We start from the raw sequence: 19,275 nt of genomic DNA, 5'->3' as shown, positions 1-19,275 counted from the left end.
TCAAGTCCTAGCCACTGGACCACCAGAGAATTCCCTAAAGATCATTTTTGTATTACTTAAAATGGTTTAAATATTGCACTTATTTTTAACTAAATTTATAAGTTGAATGACTGAGCAAATTATTTTGAGATACAGTAGCATACATAAGTGTAAGAACTAACAATACCCTTTACCTAGTTCCCCAAATGGATACATCCTACAAAACTCTAGTACAACATCACAAGTCAAGGTACAGTCAAGATACAGAACACTTCTACCCCACAGGGAACTCTTATGGTGATCTTTCATAGCCATCCCTTTTGTAACCCTTCACAGTACTAATCTGTTCTTCATCTCCAATTTTATCATTTGTATAATGTCATATAATGGAATCACACATTGTATAACCTTTGGGGATTAGCTTTTTCCACAAGCATCATTCTCTGCAGTTTCACCCAGGATGTTGCCGGTATCAATAGCCTGTTCTTTTTATCATTGAGTAATATTCCATGATACGGACGCACCACTGTTTGTCTAACCATTCACCCAGTGAAGGACATCTGGGTGTTTTCAGTTGTCTGCTACTGATAAAGCTGCTATAAACATTCATTCACAGGACTGTGTGCAAATGTTAAGCTTTTATCCCTCTGGATAAATGTCAAGGAGCGCAGTTGCTTGGGTTTCTCTCAGTTTCTTGAAGCTGTAGGTTTATGTTCTGTTTTTTTGGCCAAATTTAGGAATTTTTCAACCATTCAAGGAATTCACTACAGTGCCAGTCTTCAGACCCAGGATCTCTAGCTGCTTTGCCTTAATCTCTTTCTGAGTCTCCTTACATTGACCCTGTAGAAAATTCCCGGGGGTTTCAGTTGCACTTAGTGGGAAGCATTAGAAAAAGTACTTCTACTCCATCTTCCCAGAAGTATTACTTTTTAGAAAGTTTTTATTATTATTACTATGCAGAATCCTCAACCTATACAGACATGGAGAGCTATAAAATGAATCCAACATACTTATCACTTAGTTTCAACTACTGTCAACCCACAGCCTGTCTTATTTCACCACTTCATTCTCACCTCTTTTCTCCTCTTGTATTATTTGGATACAAACCCTAGTCCTCTTAGTTTTCACCCATAAACATTCACTACGTATCTTTAGAAGATATTTTTTGAATGCCCACATCAAAAAATAAAAATAATTCCTTAATAAAATCAAGTGGAATTCCTTAATAACATCAAATTTTCAATGTTCAAAGTCCTAAATTATCTTAGAAGTGTCACAAAAATAAATAAAATATTCTGAATCTTAAAAAAAAGTATAATGAATTTTTTTAAACAGTTTAAATAGGACCAAATAATGTTCACATGTTACAACTGGTTGCTAAACCTCTTAAACCTCATTTACTCCCTAGATTTCTCTTCATCTCTTCTTTTCTTTCCCATTGGTCTGGGTTGAAGACATTGGGTCATTTGTTACTATATCTGGATTTGTATTAGCTTTCCAATAAATAATTTAAGAAAAACTGGTGATAGATAGTTATATAACATACCCTGTTAAGTAAAAAAAAAATGCAAATTGAAGAAAATATACAGTTTGAACTCATTACAGCATAGAAAAATGGCTGGAAAGAAATACCTCCAATTCTAGAGGAAAAAAATGGGGCTAGCAGCTAGGAAATGGGACTTTCAATTGTTGTTTTCTAACTTTTTCTTTTGCTTAAAATTTATATAACAATTATGTCATTTAACAAAGATTTGATCATGCACTTAAAATATTTATAAATACCCACTCCATCAAACTCCAACAGCCTGCAGAGTCAGCCTATCCAAGGCCGGAGACTGGGCTAACCATGGTTGGTTAGGAAGCAGAACCACATCTATTTCGGAGATAATGCTTCCCATGCAGAGAAACCACTGTTCCCTAGGATTACTCAGAACCAAACGTGCTGAGGGCTTGCTATGCAGTGGATGCTCCATACAGAAGGTTTTATTAAAGGTTGCTGCTTGCCCATGGATACACGCTTCCAGCATGCTGAGCTCTACCAGGGAGCCCATCACAAAGACCTGCTTGTGGCTGCAGGCTTCCATCATCCCAGCCTTCCCTCCCTTCAGTTAATGGGTCTCAGTGACTGAGCAGCTGGTAACTGCAACTTGATCAACACCAACACCAAAACTAGAAGATGAAACATTCTCTCTGTCTTGGTTCTGTCAGCAGAACCTTTGTTTCATCAAGGACAAGGCAATACCTAAGGTGCTGCCCATGTGGCCTCACATGTGGCCCTGCTCCCTAAAATGACCATTCTATCTTTCTACTTAAAAAAAAAAATTAAACATAGAATTACCATATGATCCAGCAATTCCACTTCTACATATATTCCCCCAAAATTGAAAGTAGGGACTCAGATACTTATATACATATGCTCACAGCAGCATTATTCACAATAGCTAAAAGGTATTAAAAAAACAAAACAAAAAACCTGAATGCCCACTGACAGAACAATGGAAAAACAAAATGCGGAATATGCAGACAACAAAATATTATTCAGCTTGAAAAATTTTTATACATGCAACAATATGAATGAATCTTGTAAACCCTATGCTACATATAGTAAACCAAACCCAAAAGGACAAATATCAATACAATATGAGTCCACTTACAAGGTACCTAGAAGAGGCAAATCCACAGAAACAGACTGAGGCCAAGAGAAGGGGATGACTGAGGATGAGATGTTTGAATGGCATCACCAGCTTGATGGACATGAGTCTGAGCAAACTTGGGGAGATGGTGAAGGACAGGGAAGCCTGCTGTGCTGCAGTCCACCGGGTCGCAAAGAGTTGGACACAACTCAGCGACTGTACAACAACATAGAAACAGAAAGTAGAATGGCACTTGCCAGGGGAGGTGGGGGTGCAGAGTTACGTTTAGTGGGTGCAGAGTTTCAATTTGGGAAGATGCAAAAGTTCTAGAGATGAATAGAGGTGATGGCTTCACAACGCAGTGAATATATGAATATACTTAATGACTTAGGTGCACCTAAAAAGAGTTAAATTAGTGAATGTTATGTTATAGGCATTATACCATGGCACAAAAATACAAAAAATACATACATATGCATATATGTGTGTGTGTGTTTCCTCCCTAAGTATATAAAACTTACAAAGAGTCAAATGAAGGAAACGGCAATGACTAGCCACATTCCTTAGCTGCAGCAAGAGGTCATTTTCTAGAAAACAGCACTGTGAAAGGAAACCGTTTCACATTAACAACAGGGAAACTGGACACCAGCGATAAGCTTATTGCAAACAAGCACTTTATGCCTTGATTAGATTCAATCCATTTGACCAATTTTGTTGACAAAGAGATTTGGCTGTTTGCAACTTTTCTGCCTTTAAGGGAAGCATAACCTTTCAAATCAGATTCCTTATTCCTGCCAGTGTCTTTGACTATGGCTTAGAGAGAGCACTTTTAAAGCATGCATGGACATGCCAACCCTCACTCAACTGCACTGTGGGTATGGCTTTGAACAAAGTCCCCTGTCTCGATATAACACAAATGATGGCACAGAGCCCATTCACTGCCAAAAGGACTTCAAATGGCAAGTAGGTCTGTCCCAGAACTCTCTGTCCTGTGGTCTAAATCATGCTGAAAAAGACGAGAATGAGGCTGAGAACAGCGCACACTCAGCACCACTGCCCTGGTAGTGTGTCATTTCAAGACTAAGCTGATGCCAAGTAGGGCACTGCTAACTTCAAAGGGAATGAGTGGATAGACAAGTGCTGTGCATCTTTAGACAGTCAATGCCTTAAAAAAAAAGAAGAAAAGAAAGTTAGGGGAAATTTTTCTAGATTAAGAGTTTCAGATAAAGTAACAAGCAAATGTAGAAAGTGAATCTTAATCAGATCTTGGTTTGCAAAACAAGAAAAACTGTAAAACAGACAACTGTAGGATAAGAGAGAAATTTAATTATAAACTGCATATGAGCTGTTATGAAATTATTGTCCTATTTTCTTGTGTGTGATAATGAATACTGTGGTTACATAAGAGGATGTCCTATTCTTAGGAAAGGTTTGCTGATGTTCTGAGGAGCAAAATGTTACCATGCCTGCAATATATTTTTGAATTGTTCAACAATCACACACATGCACACACATACATACACAGAGCAAAAGAACATATTAGAATGTTAAGAGCAGTAGGCAGATTATAGGAAATCTGGGAGAACATGGGAAATACTTTGTGGGTGTGTTATCCTAATTGCAATTATGAAAATAGAATGTACTCTTCCCCCTCACCACAGAAAAGAGAATAACTTGTATCCTGTTGTACTAATTTTTACCAGAAACCACACTGGGCTGAAACGCAACTGTTCTCTTTAAAAAAGCTAACAGGCTTGAAGTCAGGTGCCAACCAGAAAACCAAATTCCTCAGAATGCCTCTGACCTACTCTAACGTTTTGAGCAGAACACTCCTGGCAGCTGGCTGGGAGATTATAAACAGGATGTCTTAGCAAGGAAGTATCTGCCAGGGGTTAACAATAGCTCCCAGTGCATCTGAAAACCTGCACAGCTTTCGCATAACCAAAAGGAGAAACGAATCAGCAGTCAGAAGACCCAGGCTCCTGCTGCACCCCACCATGGTAATCTGGTAGACCTCCCCATTCACCTTCTCCCTCCACTCCAACATCCCCTTTCCTTTGTGGACTGGGCCTCTGATTGCTCATCTGAAAAATGGAAAGAATGGTCCTTTATCTCAGGGTTACTGCACCCAAATCACAAAGTACAAAGTCATCCATCTCCATTACATTAAAGCAGCACTGTTCCTGGAAGCCTAGATTCACAAGACAGAAAAGGATGAAAATAAACACAAGGACCTTTAGGTAAAGAAGAAAAAAAAAGCTATCTGACAAAGGAGGCCTGGGATGTCTTTAAACATTAAGCTTACACATTCTCAATCCTGAATAATCAAGACCATAGTGGCTGATTCATGTTGCTATAGGCAGAGACCAACACCATATTGTAAAGCAATCATCCTCCAATTAAAAATAAATAAATTTAAATTAAACACATAAATAAAAATTAATAATCAAGACCAGAGGACAAGCCTCAAATCCAACATGACCAGTGCTTACCTCTGCCATAGGCCCTGGCTTTCTTGGGGTTGAGTTTGGGTTTAAGGGGAGCTCCAGGCTTGAGCTTGGCTTTGGGGAACTGGGACAGGTAAGTCATCACTGAGTGCTCATCCACATCCGGGTGAATAATTTCTTCAGGAGTGATGACCTAGAATAATGACAGGATAGATGAATACCCAGAACATAGCATTTTGCAACTACTGAAGTTTTTGCAAACATCTCTTCAACCAACCACTACAAGTATAAAGAAATTGAGTCAGTCTCTCAATAAAGTGAAACTGCACATGCCAAAATTAGTTTTATTTTGTTTTTTGTTTTAAAAAAAACCTTTTAGAGGTGTCACTGTTCCCTTTGGAAGCTAAGGACCCTCTCCAGACAATTCTGTATGTAATTTCCAGAGGTTCAAACCTCCCCACAAAAAAGGCTACCCACTCTCCTTTCCAGAAAGACTAATCTCTATCAAGTAAGGAAGAAGAAGAAACAAGAACACACGGGATTAAAGCATATTACCAAAATATTTGCTCTTTTATCTAGTGTATACATTTCTATTTACTCAGCTTCTACTAAAAAAAAAAATTTAATAAATAAAAGAAAAATGAGATAATGCAATGACATTAGAGGTGTGGTCTAAGAAACAGACTGAACGCTTGTGCCCTCCCCTAATTCATATGTGAAAGTCCTAACCCCGGGTGTGATGGTAACAGGAAGTGGGGCTTTCGGGAGGTGAGAAGGTCTGGATGAGACCGTGAGGGTGGAGCCCCCGCAATGGGATTGGCGCCCTCACAGGAAGAGGAAGAAAGATGGGCTCAGCTTCTCACCACCACCTGAGGACACAGCCAGGAGTCAGCTTGCAGCTGTGTGCAAGCCGGGAAGAGAGCCTGCACCAAGAACCTAACTTCTTGGCACACCTTTATCTTGGACTTCCCAACCTTCAGAACTGAGAAATAAATAAATGTCTGTTGTTTAAGTCACCTGGTCAATGGTGTTGTTCTAACAGCCTGAGCTAAGACACGTCTCAATACGTTTAAAGCCGTTTTAAAAATAGGAAAGGGGAAAATTTCTCCTGACATTCAGCTTAGGAGCAAGATTAGACCCTTTCTAAGTAGGTGGACACCCTGAAGGTGTCATAGTCCCAGTTCCACCACTTGATCCAGCCCTAAATAGCAAAAAAAAGTTCTCCTGCACCCAATAAGCCATACCTCTTCGGAGTAACAGAAGTCTCTCATGCACCAGATCAACCAAATTCAGATGAACAACATTATGTGCCCATCTTCCCTCACTCCATGGTAAAAGAAAAAAAAAAAAAAAAAAAACCAAACAGGAAATATTCTGATAATTAGCCTGCGGCAATAAGATAGCTATTTGGGTTTGTACACTTGCCTCCAATACATCCCGCAAAATGTAGGATGTGCATTGATTTGGCATTTCTTCTAGGCAGCTCCTTCAACAATTTTACACACTGCCAACATCACAAGAACACCAAAAGGAGATGGATTTCAGTTTAAAGGGAGATGAAAAACAAATCATACCACTTCCTGAAGGTGGAAGAGCCAAGGAATGGGCCTTGGAGCAGAGACATGATGCCAAAACCAAACCAAAGAAATACAGGCAAGATTTTCTGCCTTCCAAGGGATCCTGATACAAATACACTGACCTCAGCTCCGAATACCAACTTAAGACCTTAATGGAGTCTGTAATGGGGTCATACATCGCCTGGCACTGGCTACCCATAACTTTTCTTGACCGAGTCATTGAACATGGGAGTCATGATGTCAGGAGATGCTATTTAAACTCTTTGGAAGGGCTTAGAAGATTGGACCTCAACTAAGCAACGTGGCTACGGCAGATGGTCTCCAAGACATATTCAATTTCTAAGTTCCCTTGTTATATGCCTGTGTTAGGATTATGGACAATACAAATTCTCCCACAATTTCTGTTAATGGCAGATTACCTTGGTTTACATTTCTTTAAAAGTTCTAAGTGACTTTCTCCAAGATACTAGATTTAAAAATGTTTCACAGCTAAAAAATGGTCAAATATTGGTAATTTCTTACAGTTAAGGTCAAGATTTGCAGTCTGGCTTCCAAACATGGCCTCTGTGATCTTTGGAATAGAAATATACTAGAAAATCTGTCACATGTGACAGAAAGATTTTTAGGGAATCTACAAGTACCTAGGTGGTGCAGTGGTAAAGAATCTGCCTGCCAATGAAGGAGATGCAGGAGATGTGGGTTTGATCCCTGGGTTGGAAAGATTGGCTGGAGTAGGAAATGACAAACCACTGCAGTATTCTTGCCTGGAAAATTCCATGGACAGAGGAGCCTGGTCGGCTACAGTCCCTGGAGTCGCCAAGAATTGGACACGACTGAGCAGACAGACAGACAAGTATCTAAGTCAATGAGAATCTATTAAAATGGATAAACTGAGAAAGATGGAAGAGGGCCCCAGACAACGCTCCTTGAAAGCTGACGACTCAGGAGGTCAGACTGCCTGCAAAACCACAAGGCTTTCACAGGGCATCGGAGGAAACAGCACGGTGGGACGTGCGTCTTGTACCCGTACCTGTGGGACGCCGAGCCAGTCGTCTGCCTGCTGCATGGCTTCTCGTGCGTTATCCACAGGCTTCCGTGGATCCCAGGATTCCCAGTCTGGGCACAGACCTATTAACATCACACAAAAGATGCTGTTGGTGTTAACTGACTCAAGAGGTGGAAGCAACTCGGTGCCTAAACTAAACTCACTCAGTCTCTTGAGAGAACAGTTTCTTCCAAAAATCTCAGTGAACTGTATGCTTTCTGGGCTAAATGTATCATGGGTATAACTATGCCAGGGTAGAAATCACTCTGCCTGAGCTGAGACTTCTTCAGGTTGTTCTTCTTGCATTCAGATAGAGGTTATCCATTCTTTGATGGGGTGGTCTAAATAAACAAACAAAGCCTATAAAACCATTTGGGCCTGGTGTCTTTTAGGAAGTGAGATTTTTTTGACACATCACACTCCTATTTCTCTACTCTGGTGACCAAATGTGTTGGGTTGACATCAGCTGAGTGTCCTATAATTTAACTGAATTCTGACAGTATCTACCTAAAAATAGCATCAAAAGCCACAAGTTAAGGGCTCAGTTCCACAAGATTCCCTGACCCCTAATTTCAGAGCTCATTCAGAGCTGGGCTTCTGACTAACCAGCTACAAATTGGAGATTCCTACCACCCCCTCCTCAGGTTGGATCATTTCCTAGAGTGGCTCACAGAACTCAGGACAGTTTACTTACTGGGTTACTGGGTTTTTTTAATTATAAAGGATCTTATAAAATGGAAGAGATGCATAGGGCAAGGTGGGAGAAGGGGCAAGGAACTTCCATCTCTTTTCAGGCATGCCACCCTCCCAGGACCACATGTTCACCAACTGGAAGCTTCCCAAACCCTGTAGTTTAGGGATTTTTATGCAGCTTCATTACATGCACTGATCACATCACCTAACATTAGTAACTAATTCAGCCTCTATCCCCTCTTCCCTTCTTGGAGGTCAGGAGACAGGGGGCAAAGGTTCCAATCCTCTAATCACTGGTTGATTCCCCTAACACCCAGCCCCCATTCTTAAGGGCATTCCAAAAGTTACCTCATTAATAAACTCAGGCATGGTTGAAAGACACCACTTGGTAAATTTCAAGGGTTTTAAGAGCTCTGTGCCAGGAAAGGGGACTAAGACCAAACATGTATTTCTTACTATAAGTTATAATATCACTAACCCAAGCCTGGATATATATCTACAAAGATATATATATCTCTGTGGATATATCTACAAAGACTGGACTAGCATCCTGTATTCTTAAAACACTCACTTACTCAAAGATCTAAATCTAGAGTGATCTCAAAATCTTTTGTAAGCACAAGAATTACAGGACTGGACTAAAAATCTGCAGGTTTAAACTGGAAAGAGGCATCCCAAAATGTGTCTTTGCATGAAAGCAAGGAAGAGGGCACTGGGAAATGAACTAATGCTGAGCTTCTAGTTACTTCTGGATGGCACAGCTTACAGGCTCTCAAGGAAGACTGGGGCCTGGGACCAGTCCTCCTTCCCTCTCTCCAGTTGATACCAGCTAGTTGAGCACATTGAGAACTACTAACTTACTTAATACTAATGTGCCCAGCATATAGAAAGCAATCAGTAAATGGAAAATATGATTGTTAGAGCAGATTTCTTATTAAAAACAATTTTGGAGGTGCACATAAACACAGGCTCTGCTTTTTCTATTGAGAGTGTAACAGCAAACTCTACCCATCAATCTAAACCCTCCAGTGAGGGTAATTACTACCTTGGTGTACATTCAACCACTCAGAAAAGAGAAGCCCATCAAGGGTGGAAAAGGCTCCAACTGGATCCTGACCAAGAACTATTTCACAGCAAGGCAGAAAGAAAAGGGTGGAGAAAGCCATATATAGTCAACCCAGTGGTTGATAAAAACGGGTACTTTCCACTCAATAAATGTTTTTAGATTTTCATGCCAAACCACCTAATAGGGCACATGTTGAAGCCAACGGGAAACGAGGCACCCACTGTGGGAAGAGGGGGAAGAAGCAGGACTTGGGGTCTGGAAGCTAAACCCAAGGTCTGCCTAGAGCATGAAGGTCTTCATTCAGAATTTGGGTAAATAACTCCATGCTCAAACAAGTCTATGGAAAGTCTTGTAAGACTTTCCATCAGAAGGCAAGTGAAGCCATTTTTAGTTCCTTTAGATACCTCGCAATCAGCTAAAAACCAGGACAAATACAACAGTCACAGCAAACCTAGCTTTCCCACTGAAAACCAAGAGGTGTAGGGGTCAACAGTCCCCCCACTCTGGGAGAGATGGCTCGGGCAGCCATGGGCACTTACCTGGAGCACAGCTGTCTACCAAGGCTCCCAGGGCTTTGCCGTCTTGCCAGTTCTGGTTGAAGTTGGTGATGGGCAGGTAGGGGATCTTGTTCTGAATCCACCCGAGCAGCCTCTGCTTTGGCGTCTGCTTCTTGGCATCATCGTCTCCTTCATCCTCCCACACGGGCATGGAGATGGAGTAGTGGAGGATGAGCGTCCACACCAGGCCCAAGATGAGCTTCAGGTTGCCATCCACGATGGCTTTGCTGTCTGAGCAGAGAAACACAGTCGGGGTCAAGCCTCTAGTCACACAGGTGCGAATCAGTCTTTGTAACAAAGTAAATAAAAACCTCAACTGTTGGAGACCCACACTGAGCTATTTAAGAGTGAAAGGATGGAATGCTGGCATCAGTTTCCAAATACCTGAGATGCAGAGATGATAAGATTCCAAAATGTTGTTAACCAGTGTCAGTGGATCATGAAAACATGAGAACACATTATTCTGTGGTCTCTACTTCTGATCACTGTTTTGGTTTTTTTTTTGACGCACAGATGAAGGGATCTCAGTTCCTGCCTAGGGATTAAAACCACACTCTGTACTGGAAATGTGGATTCTTAACCACTAGACCACTAGGGAAGCCCACCCCCTCCCCCAACATTGTTTCTATTTTCACATGCATTTGAAATTTTCCATTACAAAAAAATCTTTTTTTTTTTTAAATTTCAAGAAATCATTTCAGAAATATAGACAATAAAAAGAGGTGGCTGCATTCCTATTAACTAGGCAGTATACCATCTAACAGATTGTGTACACACATATGTGTGTTTGCCGTCTTGAATTTGTATTATACTACATGATCAGTCTTAAAATCTTTCTTTTCACTAATCACAATGTCACAGATATCTCTTCCCTACAAAAAGATACTTCTGGAACTTCTCTGGTGGTCCAGTGGCTAAGACTCCATTCTTTCAATACAGGGGCCCAGGTTTGATCCCTGGTCAGGGAATTAGATTCCGCACACCTCAACTAAAAAGATACCACATAACAGAACTAAGACTTGGTGCAGACAAATAAATTTTTAAAAAGTTGTTTCTGTTTACACACCCATCTACAGGTTTCAGAGGCCATTTTCCCTCAAATCTCACCAATACTGGGTGTTACCAATCACGTTCATTTCTGTTTCTCTGACAAGTTAGTCATTCATAAAAGAAAGTCACTAGCAGTTGAGCAAAGTGTTGCCAGGAGGACAGGTGACTAGACAAAGGCATGCCCCCTTTCTAGTCACTTCCCAGCTTAAGAGGACATGCCCTGCCACTGGCCGGCCCCTCCTGGAGCTCTCACTGAAACTGTTTCTACTTCCCACTCCCCTTGGCTTCCCTCTCCTCTTTCCAACCTCCAACTACACCCACCAAAATTCAAACATTATCTCCAAGATAACTATCTGTCTGTCTGTCTCTCCATTTCCTACACCCTTTTCCCATCAAACAACTTCTGTTGCAATCCCCCATTCTGCCAGGACCCCAAAGTGAAAATGTCAGAACCTTCTTGGACTCTCCTTCAAAGCCCTGGTGCAGTTCCCACAATTCCCTCCCTCCCTACCTCTTGGCAAATAATTTTCTACACCTTCCCCTAAAATAGGGGGCCCCTCCTCCCCTCTGATTTCTCAACAGCCATGAAACTCCACCATTGTTCACAGAACCCAGAACCATCCTTCTGGCAAGGTACCTATGTGCTTCCCAATTCACCAATGGTCTCTGCTGCCCGGAGTTAAACTCTTTAAACATTCAGCACCTTGAGAGACCCACATAACCTCTACCCAGCCTGCTTTTCCACCCCCGTCACCATCACCCACCACACTCCACAATCCAGGCTCAAAGACTCCCCATTCCTGAAGCACATCTTGCTTTGAACCCCCTGGACACCCCAACCTGTTCTGTATCCCCTTTGATGGGAAGGACCTTTACCCTAACCTCCAGCAGGATAAACCCTGGGTCATCTTTCAAGGGCCATATCTATTAAAAACAGATAGCGCACTTCATTCCCACCAGCCTATGTGTGGTCACACCAGGGTCCTCTTATGGCAAGGACCATTCTACCCTCACAGCCTCCTCCAACCCCCAGGGCTGTGAGCACCGGATGGGGAGTAACTGAGCTTTCTTCATCTTGCAGCTCCCCACGCCCTGTCCTTCCCACCCACTGACCGCAAGCCACCTGAATGTTGGTTAAACACACGTCAAACTCCACTGAATGAAACTCAGCTGCAACCACATGAAAAATAAACTCACATGCTCTGGAGGAGTAAATGGCATGCCATTCAAAACTGAAAGGGTGGGGATTTCTTGTTTTTAATCAAACTGATTGTTTATTGTTATGTCCTCTTACAAAGGCGGGGGGAAAAAAAACCCTCTTAAAACCCCACACCCAAACCCACAGAAATCAAATGTAATTTCATGGTTACAGATTCAGTCACAACAAGACTTGATCACATAAAATGAGAGAGTAGAGATTATCGTGAACTGGCCGGTAAGACACATTGAATGTAAGTGATCCTCATTCAAAGTTAAGGTACCAGGGATTTTCTACGTGATGAACTGTACGACTAGCGTTTACACATGACTGTCCGCATAATTCCAGGACCCAGTGACAAATGAAAATGCAGGATTCTTCTGTCCAGAAGGATTAAAGAATATCAAGACAGCAACAGCAGAGCATTAAATCAGGCACAGAACCCTCGTGAGTATGGGGCCCTGGACAGATGCGCAGGCTGTGCAACCACGAAGCCAGCTCTGCTTCTGAGGTCCTGTGGCCAATAAAGAAGCAGAGACCTGCATGAAACACTGACCCCTCCACAGAATACGAGCATCCAAGGATGCTCATACTCATTCTGCTGGACCAACTGCCAGTCCTTGACCATAACTGAGATTTTTGGATTAGATGCCCTGTTACAAGTGTGTCTTTAAAGTGCTATTGATTACTGAGTTACTACCTATGGATGGCAAAAAAGAAAAAGAAAAAAATCGGGTCAAACAATTTTCCATGCCCATTTCCTTTATTCAACTTAAAGGGCAAAGAACAGTCTGGTCGGGGGAAGGGCGGGGAGAGAAGCAGAGAGTATGCATACTTATTGCTAATCAGGGAAACGGGTGTACCGGGCGGGGTCAGATCTTGCAGCAGGCAGAATCTGAACAGGTCAGAGTGTCACCCAGCCACGGGCATCAGCGTGCAAAGCTCAAACTTTCCTGAGTGATGTGCTAAATGCTTTTCAAATGCAAACTTGCAGATTTCATCCATAAATCAAAACATGAAACCAGTTTGCTCTATTTTTACCCAGCTTACACATGTTGGTTTAAAAGAATGAGACATGAGTCTTTCTCAAAACGATTTTGGGGGAAATATGACCCAGTAAAACTCGGAGTCAAATTTATGAAACGTACAATGCCCAGAACGTCTGTTTCCAATGAATTCAAGGTGGGTGTTCAAACGGGAAAGCCCCCATTAAGGTCTCATTGGGATAAATGATACTTTCGTTCTGCTATTCTGAGAAGCTAGAGGGAGAGCGATCCTCACGCCAAAAGCGATTTTGACAGGTGAGAGTTCAAATGCTTCACCGAGCTCTTGGAACAATAAAAAGATGGCGACTTGCCCAAAAGGCCTCCCGCATTCCCACCCACATGAAATAGGAGACTCCCTGCGCCTTGAAAACGAAACGCTACACAGCGTCACAGTGTCCATGTGTAAACATCACAGCTGACTACAGAATTTGCAGCCATGAACGTGCTCTGTGATGTTTATGTCAAGTGTAAACATGGAGCAGAGATGTAAAAAGAGGAAAGAGCCAGGTCAGCTGGAAGCCTCTTGGGCAGCATTCCACCTTCTGAGTTACTGAGAGCCTCTTTCAGGAATAAAATAAGGCAACGCCCAATCTCCTAGAATCTGCTTAGATCAGGTTGGCAACTGGCCACAAGTTTCTCCTCCCCAAATTCAACCAATCAGTCCCCACATAAAAGGCTCCAGACAACACTAGCTCTCAAGCCACACACACCTTCTGTGAACATACCTTCTGAAACTACTTCAAATTAGCCTGAGTTACATCTAAGTGAGGGTAATGTTATTGCTTTTATATTTGTTTTTTTTTTGGGGGGGGGGGGAATGTTTAAGCTAGAGAATTAAACTCAAGCTATTACAAATTCTAGGATGGGATGCTTTCACATCTTTTCAGCACATCAGTTCCCCAGTCCTGGTAAGCAGCATTCTGGAATGGGTGCAGTTATGAAGATAGAAACCAGCTACTCTTGGGCAATCTTCAGCACCATTTTAGAAATATCTCCTTTATGGACAAGTCCCCACCAGGTCAGAGAGATGATGCTGTTTCCCCTCTCTCTATTCTACAAGTAGAGTTGTGTGGACCCACACAACCATCAATACTCCTACTACCTTCACGATGTCAACCTTCTTTCCTGGCTATTGCCAGGGTGTCAGAAGTGGGGACCCAGGAGGAGAGGCCTGGGGGGACACCATCCCTTATAAGGACAGCAAGGCATTCACTAGTCACAGTGCAGCTGGCTGCCAGGTCAAAAGCAGACGACATGTGGCTGAAGGGGTCCAGGACAGGTAGGGGTTTCAGGAAACCTCCTTCTAATGTGCTTTTGGGGACAACTCATCAAGGCTTTATGTGCGTGCTCACATGCTTCAGTTGTGTCTGATATACTCTGTCTCAAGTCACATAGCCTTGGGCAGCGGGTGGGCCTCCTCCCAGCCCAGCATCACAGTCACTGAACGGGACCTGTCCTAAAAGAGGCCAGGCAGGTGATGCAAGGAACCTGGGTCCCAGAATAGGGTGTCCCACCAACCTAAAGACCAAAAAAAATCCACTGTATTTTTCTAAAAAGCTCTTTGTCACAGCAGTTTGACTATAATAAGAGGATGCTCTGGGCTTTGAAGACCTGAAGTCACAGGGCCTATTCCCATTTATGTCAGTAAGATAAACTATAGACCACAATGAAATAAGGGTGGATCGGGGCACGGGGTCAGCTGGATTTTTGATTCTGTTTCTTGCTCATGGACTACTCAAGGATGACAAAGGGGTTGTTTGAATGAACGCGTTTTACACATCCCTGCGTCAGGGTTCAGTTAAGAGTTCATTCAGAAGGCCTTTTCATGCTAGGAATTTTTCACGAGAAGATTCAGTAGGCCAAGAGTGGTCATTGGTGTTGGCACATGAGGTGAAAATCTTTCACTGAGTTGAGAAAGGTGCTGAGACCCCATCTAGATGTGAGAAAGACTGCTGAAATGGATTACGAATCCTGCCATGAACAAGGCACGAGGAATACAGAGACTCAGATTACTGTGCAGATTAGCAATGTCTGCCCTGGGCATGCCATGAGGAATGGTGACTAGGATTTCTTTGCAACAGAATAGAGTAAACCTTCTCAAAAATCCCTGATTCGAGGTTTCGTCTATATGTCCATAAAACATTTCTTGCATGTCACTTTAGACGTCAAATTTTCTAACTTGCCAGCTATTCCTTCTGTTCTTTCTCACTTGCTGGACAATTTTTGCTGAGAATAATTAGAACAAATTACAGTATTCCATAAACATCTTATTTTTATTTTGGTACACAGTTTCGGGTGGACTTTCAGATCTTAGGTACTATGATAGTGCATTGCTTCATAATTTATCCCAAATACCTACTTTCTGATTAAGAGGTATCTGTTTATTTAAAAGTTACATTTATGGGAATTCCCTGATGGTGCAGTGGTTAGGACTCTGTGCTTCCACTGCAGGGGGCCCAGGTTTGATCCCTGGTTGGGGAACTATCTGCATTATCCCAGTGGGTTTTCTTTTCAATGACATTTTTGAAAAGTTACCACTTTTGAGGATTATTCTATATTCAGTAATGAAGTCACACTGAACTAAACAAAATGGTTTATAGTAAAGTGCCTAGAAGATAGTAAATCTCTTTCCATTTACTATTAGAAAATCCCTGAAAAGTTAGAACAAGGAATCTAACCTGTTAGAAAGGTGAAAGAAAGAAGGAAAAATGGAAAGATGCTCCAAAATGGTCAAAGCAGTGCATCTAAACTAGCTTTTTGACCCTAAAACTTCAGGTCCCTGCATTAAGTCATTCCACTGCTGCCTCACAATTCTCCTGAGTGGCCAGCAGGAGAAGGGCCACAGGGATTTCTGAGCTTGAGCCCTGAGTCAAGGAGCCCAGAGTCCAGCCCCTGGGAGGTGCGGGTAAACCCCAGCGTGAGTTCTAGGGGCCTCAGCATGGAGGCGTCTGACCCTCTCTCACAGCTTCCGGCCACAAAAGCTCTGAGAACACGGCCAGCTGAAATAATAAACGCTGGCTGTGAATGGAGGCCCTCAGCACCTTTAACTCCAGCTCAGCTGGTCACTGTTCATCCTGTGCAGAGCCCAGAGGGAAGCCCGCAAGGAAAGGAGTACGGGCAGGAGGAGCGACCTGAGAAAGACTTCTGAACACGTCCTGTCCTGACATCAACAGCGGCCAAAACAGTACAGCGGCCCTTGCCTGCAGACCTCGCCTCTGGGCCACAGGCACTGCCTCATGCGACCCTCACAGCAACCCTATCAGGATGGCTTCTGCAGTTAACCCCATCTTACAGATGAGAAAGCAGAGGCTCACAGAGGGATCTCCCCAAAATGACACAGGAGAGCCTAAATTTAACCACAGCTCTCTCTGCTGCCTCTGAGCCCAAGCTCTATTTTTTTAAATTCAGATACTGACACTGTTAGTTGCTCAGTCGTACCCAACTCTTTGTGACCCCATGGACTGCAGCCAACCAGGCTCCTCTGTCCAGGGGGTTTTCCAGGCAAGGATACTGGAGGGGTTTGCCATTTCCTTCTCCAGGGGATCTTGCTGACCCAGGGATTGAACCTGGGTCTCCTGCACTGCAGGCAGATTCTTTACCTACTGAGTTACCAGGGAATAGCTGATGTAGGCGGAGAAGGCAATAGCAACCCACTCCAGTGTTCTTGCCAGGAGAATCCCAGGGACAGAGGAGCCTGGTGGGCTGCCGTCTATGGGGTCACACAGAGTCGGACACGACTGAAGCGACTTAGCAGCAGCACCAGCAGCTGATCTAGGACATGCTGGCATTAAAAAAAAAAAAAAATCCCATCAAGGATTTCTTTTTTCTTTCCCATTCAGGAACTACAACATGCTTCTCAGATATCAAAACCCAGTGCTTATTTTTATTATCAATACTACTCTAAAGAGAAAGAGGATAAAGCAGAACTATTTCTTTCAGTGCAGAAAGTCATCAAGCTATATAGATATTTTCTAAAGTCTTCTGTAATAGTAATGTTAACTGATGAAAATGCATTTATGCATCATTTTAGCAAGAAAAAAAAATATGGAATTCCCCAGAGCCCGAACTCTTATCCTCCCTACTCTGCTGAACACACATGATGTCATGAGAGCTCTCACGAGGCAAGCACAGTTATGACTCTCATTCTACAGATGAGGAGACTGTGCATAGGGATACGACCCACCGCTGGGTGGCATGGCCAGCGAGCAGCTGTGCTTGGGAGGGGAATGCAGCAGGCCTTCTGATCTGGCCCATCATTCCCGCCACCCCTAAACTGCTAAGGCTCTAGGAAAAGAACGTGGTAAATAGCACAGAAAACAGCACAAGTCCTGGGAGGTGCAAGCAGGAGTCAGGGCGGGATCATTAGTCCCCTCTGCCTCAACCATGACTCCTCAGCCTCAGCTGCACCCTAGGGACTGGAGATTCTAAAGATCCCCACCCTGGCCCTTCATCTGGCAAGTCCTCCATGCAGAACAGCTGCTCGGCAGGGAAACTGAGTTAGAAGGGAGATGACTCAGCTCTGCTCTTGTGGACCCAAACCAATATATTAACCTGCATTTTCCCTGGAAAACAGAAATTAGGACGCATTCTTGAAAAGCTCCCTTTACTCATTTATTCTTGCAGCCAACAAATAACTTCCTAACTGCCTACTGGGTGTCAGGCCCTGTGCCAAATGCAAATTACACTTTAAAATAAGAAAATAAGTTAGATTGCCTTTAAAATATTTCACAAAAAGATACAGCATCATTATAATGAAAACCAGCATTACCTCCCCACTCCAAGGCAAGACACTGAAGACCTTTTAAGGCGAAAAAAGAAAAGAAAAACAAACGCACGTAATTTTTTGCCTTTTGTGTCTCATGCTAGGCTATGTCCCCTGAGGGTTCTTTATTCCTTTTACAATTAAGAATAAAAGCTAAAAAATAATAACGATGATAAATAGGATAGGGATTCATTCTTCTACTGCAAACTTGTAAAAGCTGAGGCTTGTTACAAAAATCAGACCAAGGTGACTTCCTCACTTTGAAAAGGGAAAAATCAGTTTGCATTTTTCCCCCATACCTCACCTCATGTTACAACTCATATGAACCAGTTATAGAAATGGCAGCCTGCCCAAAGATTGTGAAGTCATAAAAGGAACAAAACTCCCAATTTAAAGTCTTGAATGGGAACCAAGCTGAGGGAAATTCCAAATAATTTATGACTGCTGGCTCTCACCATTACCAACAGAAAGAAGATGAAGTTGGAGGAGAGGAAGTTCTCAAGAGACAGATACCTATATTGCCATTTTCTGTATCGCGTCTTCAGCTCTGTTGAAGGCTGGGATTTGTTCCCCTTGAATTTGGACCTTCAACCCACAATTACATGAGCCCGTGGATACACATGCCACCCAATCACAACAGAGCTGTCTCAGCCCAGACATGGGGCTCCTTCCTGTAAATTAATTCCACACCACCAGCATCTCCCCCTCCACCGTGTAAAAAACATGGGCGTGGGGGGCAGGGCTGAACCTACTGAAACAAAGGGGAGCTCACTTGCTGAAATAACTGGCGGCCAAGCAACCCAGAGGCCAGGGATGATCCTGGTCCGCCTCCCAGGCGCAGCCACGCACTGGCCGTGGGACTAGGACGGTTCGACCCTGCTGCCTCTTCATCTGTAAGAGGAGCATCATAACTGGACTCGCGTCTCATTTCTCATCAAACAGCTGTGAGATATCGTAGTAAAGCAGGTAGCAGTCTGACCGATGAGGGTTCCGCCACTTCAGCAAGGGCTATGACAACCACCACTTTGTCACTGTAAACACACACGAGTGCGGGGACTTCCCCACGTCCCGTGAGTGCGGGGGACGATTCACTGCCATTCAATTCTGGTTCAAGACCGCTCAGAGCCCAATACCCCAGAACTCCGCCTTCCAACGCAGCATTCCATCTGCTAACAACCACAAAAGCCAGCCCATCAGGGACCCAGGATTAAGCCTGATAGAA

At 43.1% G+C, this 19,275-nt stretch overlaps 1 protein-coding gene and 1 non-coding gene across 6 annotated transcripts in view; one reads left to right on the top strand and one right to left on the bottom strand.

Moving 5' to 3' along the window:
• FLNB (filamin B) overlaps positions 1 to 19,275 on the bottom strand; it is a 136,506-nt gene that overhangs the window by 68,628 nt on the left and 48,603 nt on the right. For all 5 annotated transcript variants that reach the window (XM_043443038.1, XM_043443034.1, XM_043443035.1 and 2 more), the window contains exons 2-4: positions 9,980 to 10,228; positions 7,667 to 7,764; positions 5,105 to 5,252 (exon numbers count right to left, since the gene is read on the bottom strand). In XM_043443038.1, coding sequence (XP_043298973.1) covers positions 5,105 to 5,252; positions 7,667 to 7,764; positions 9,980 to 10,228 — 495 coding nt within the window. The remainder of the gene's footprint in view (positions 1 to 5,104; positions 5,253 to 7,666; positions 7,765 to 9,979; positions 10,229 to 19,275) is intronic.
• Positions 15,700 to 15,772, top strand: TRNAG-UCC. The gene has a single exon. It is a non-coding gene; the product is annotated as a tRNA-Gly (tRNA).

Source organism: Cervus canadensis, chromosome 22, assembly GCF_019320065.1.
Source record: "Cervus canadensis isolate Bull #8, Minnesota chromosome 22, ASM1932006v1, whole genome shotgun sequence".
NCBI lineage: Eukaryota > Metazoa > Chordata > Mammalia > Artiodactyla > Cervidae > Cervus > Cervus canadensis.
This window is presented reverse-complemented; position numbering and strand designations above follow the sequence as displayed.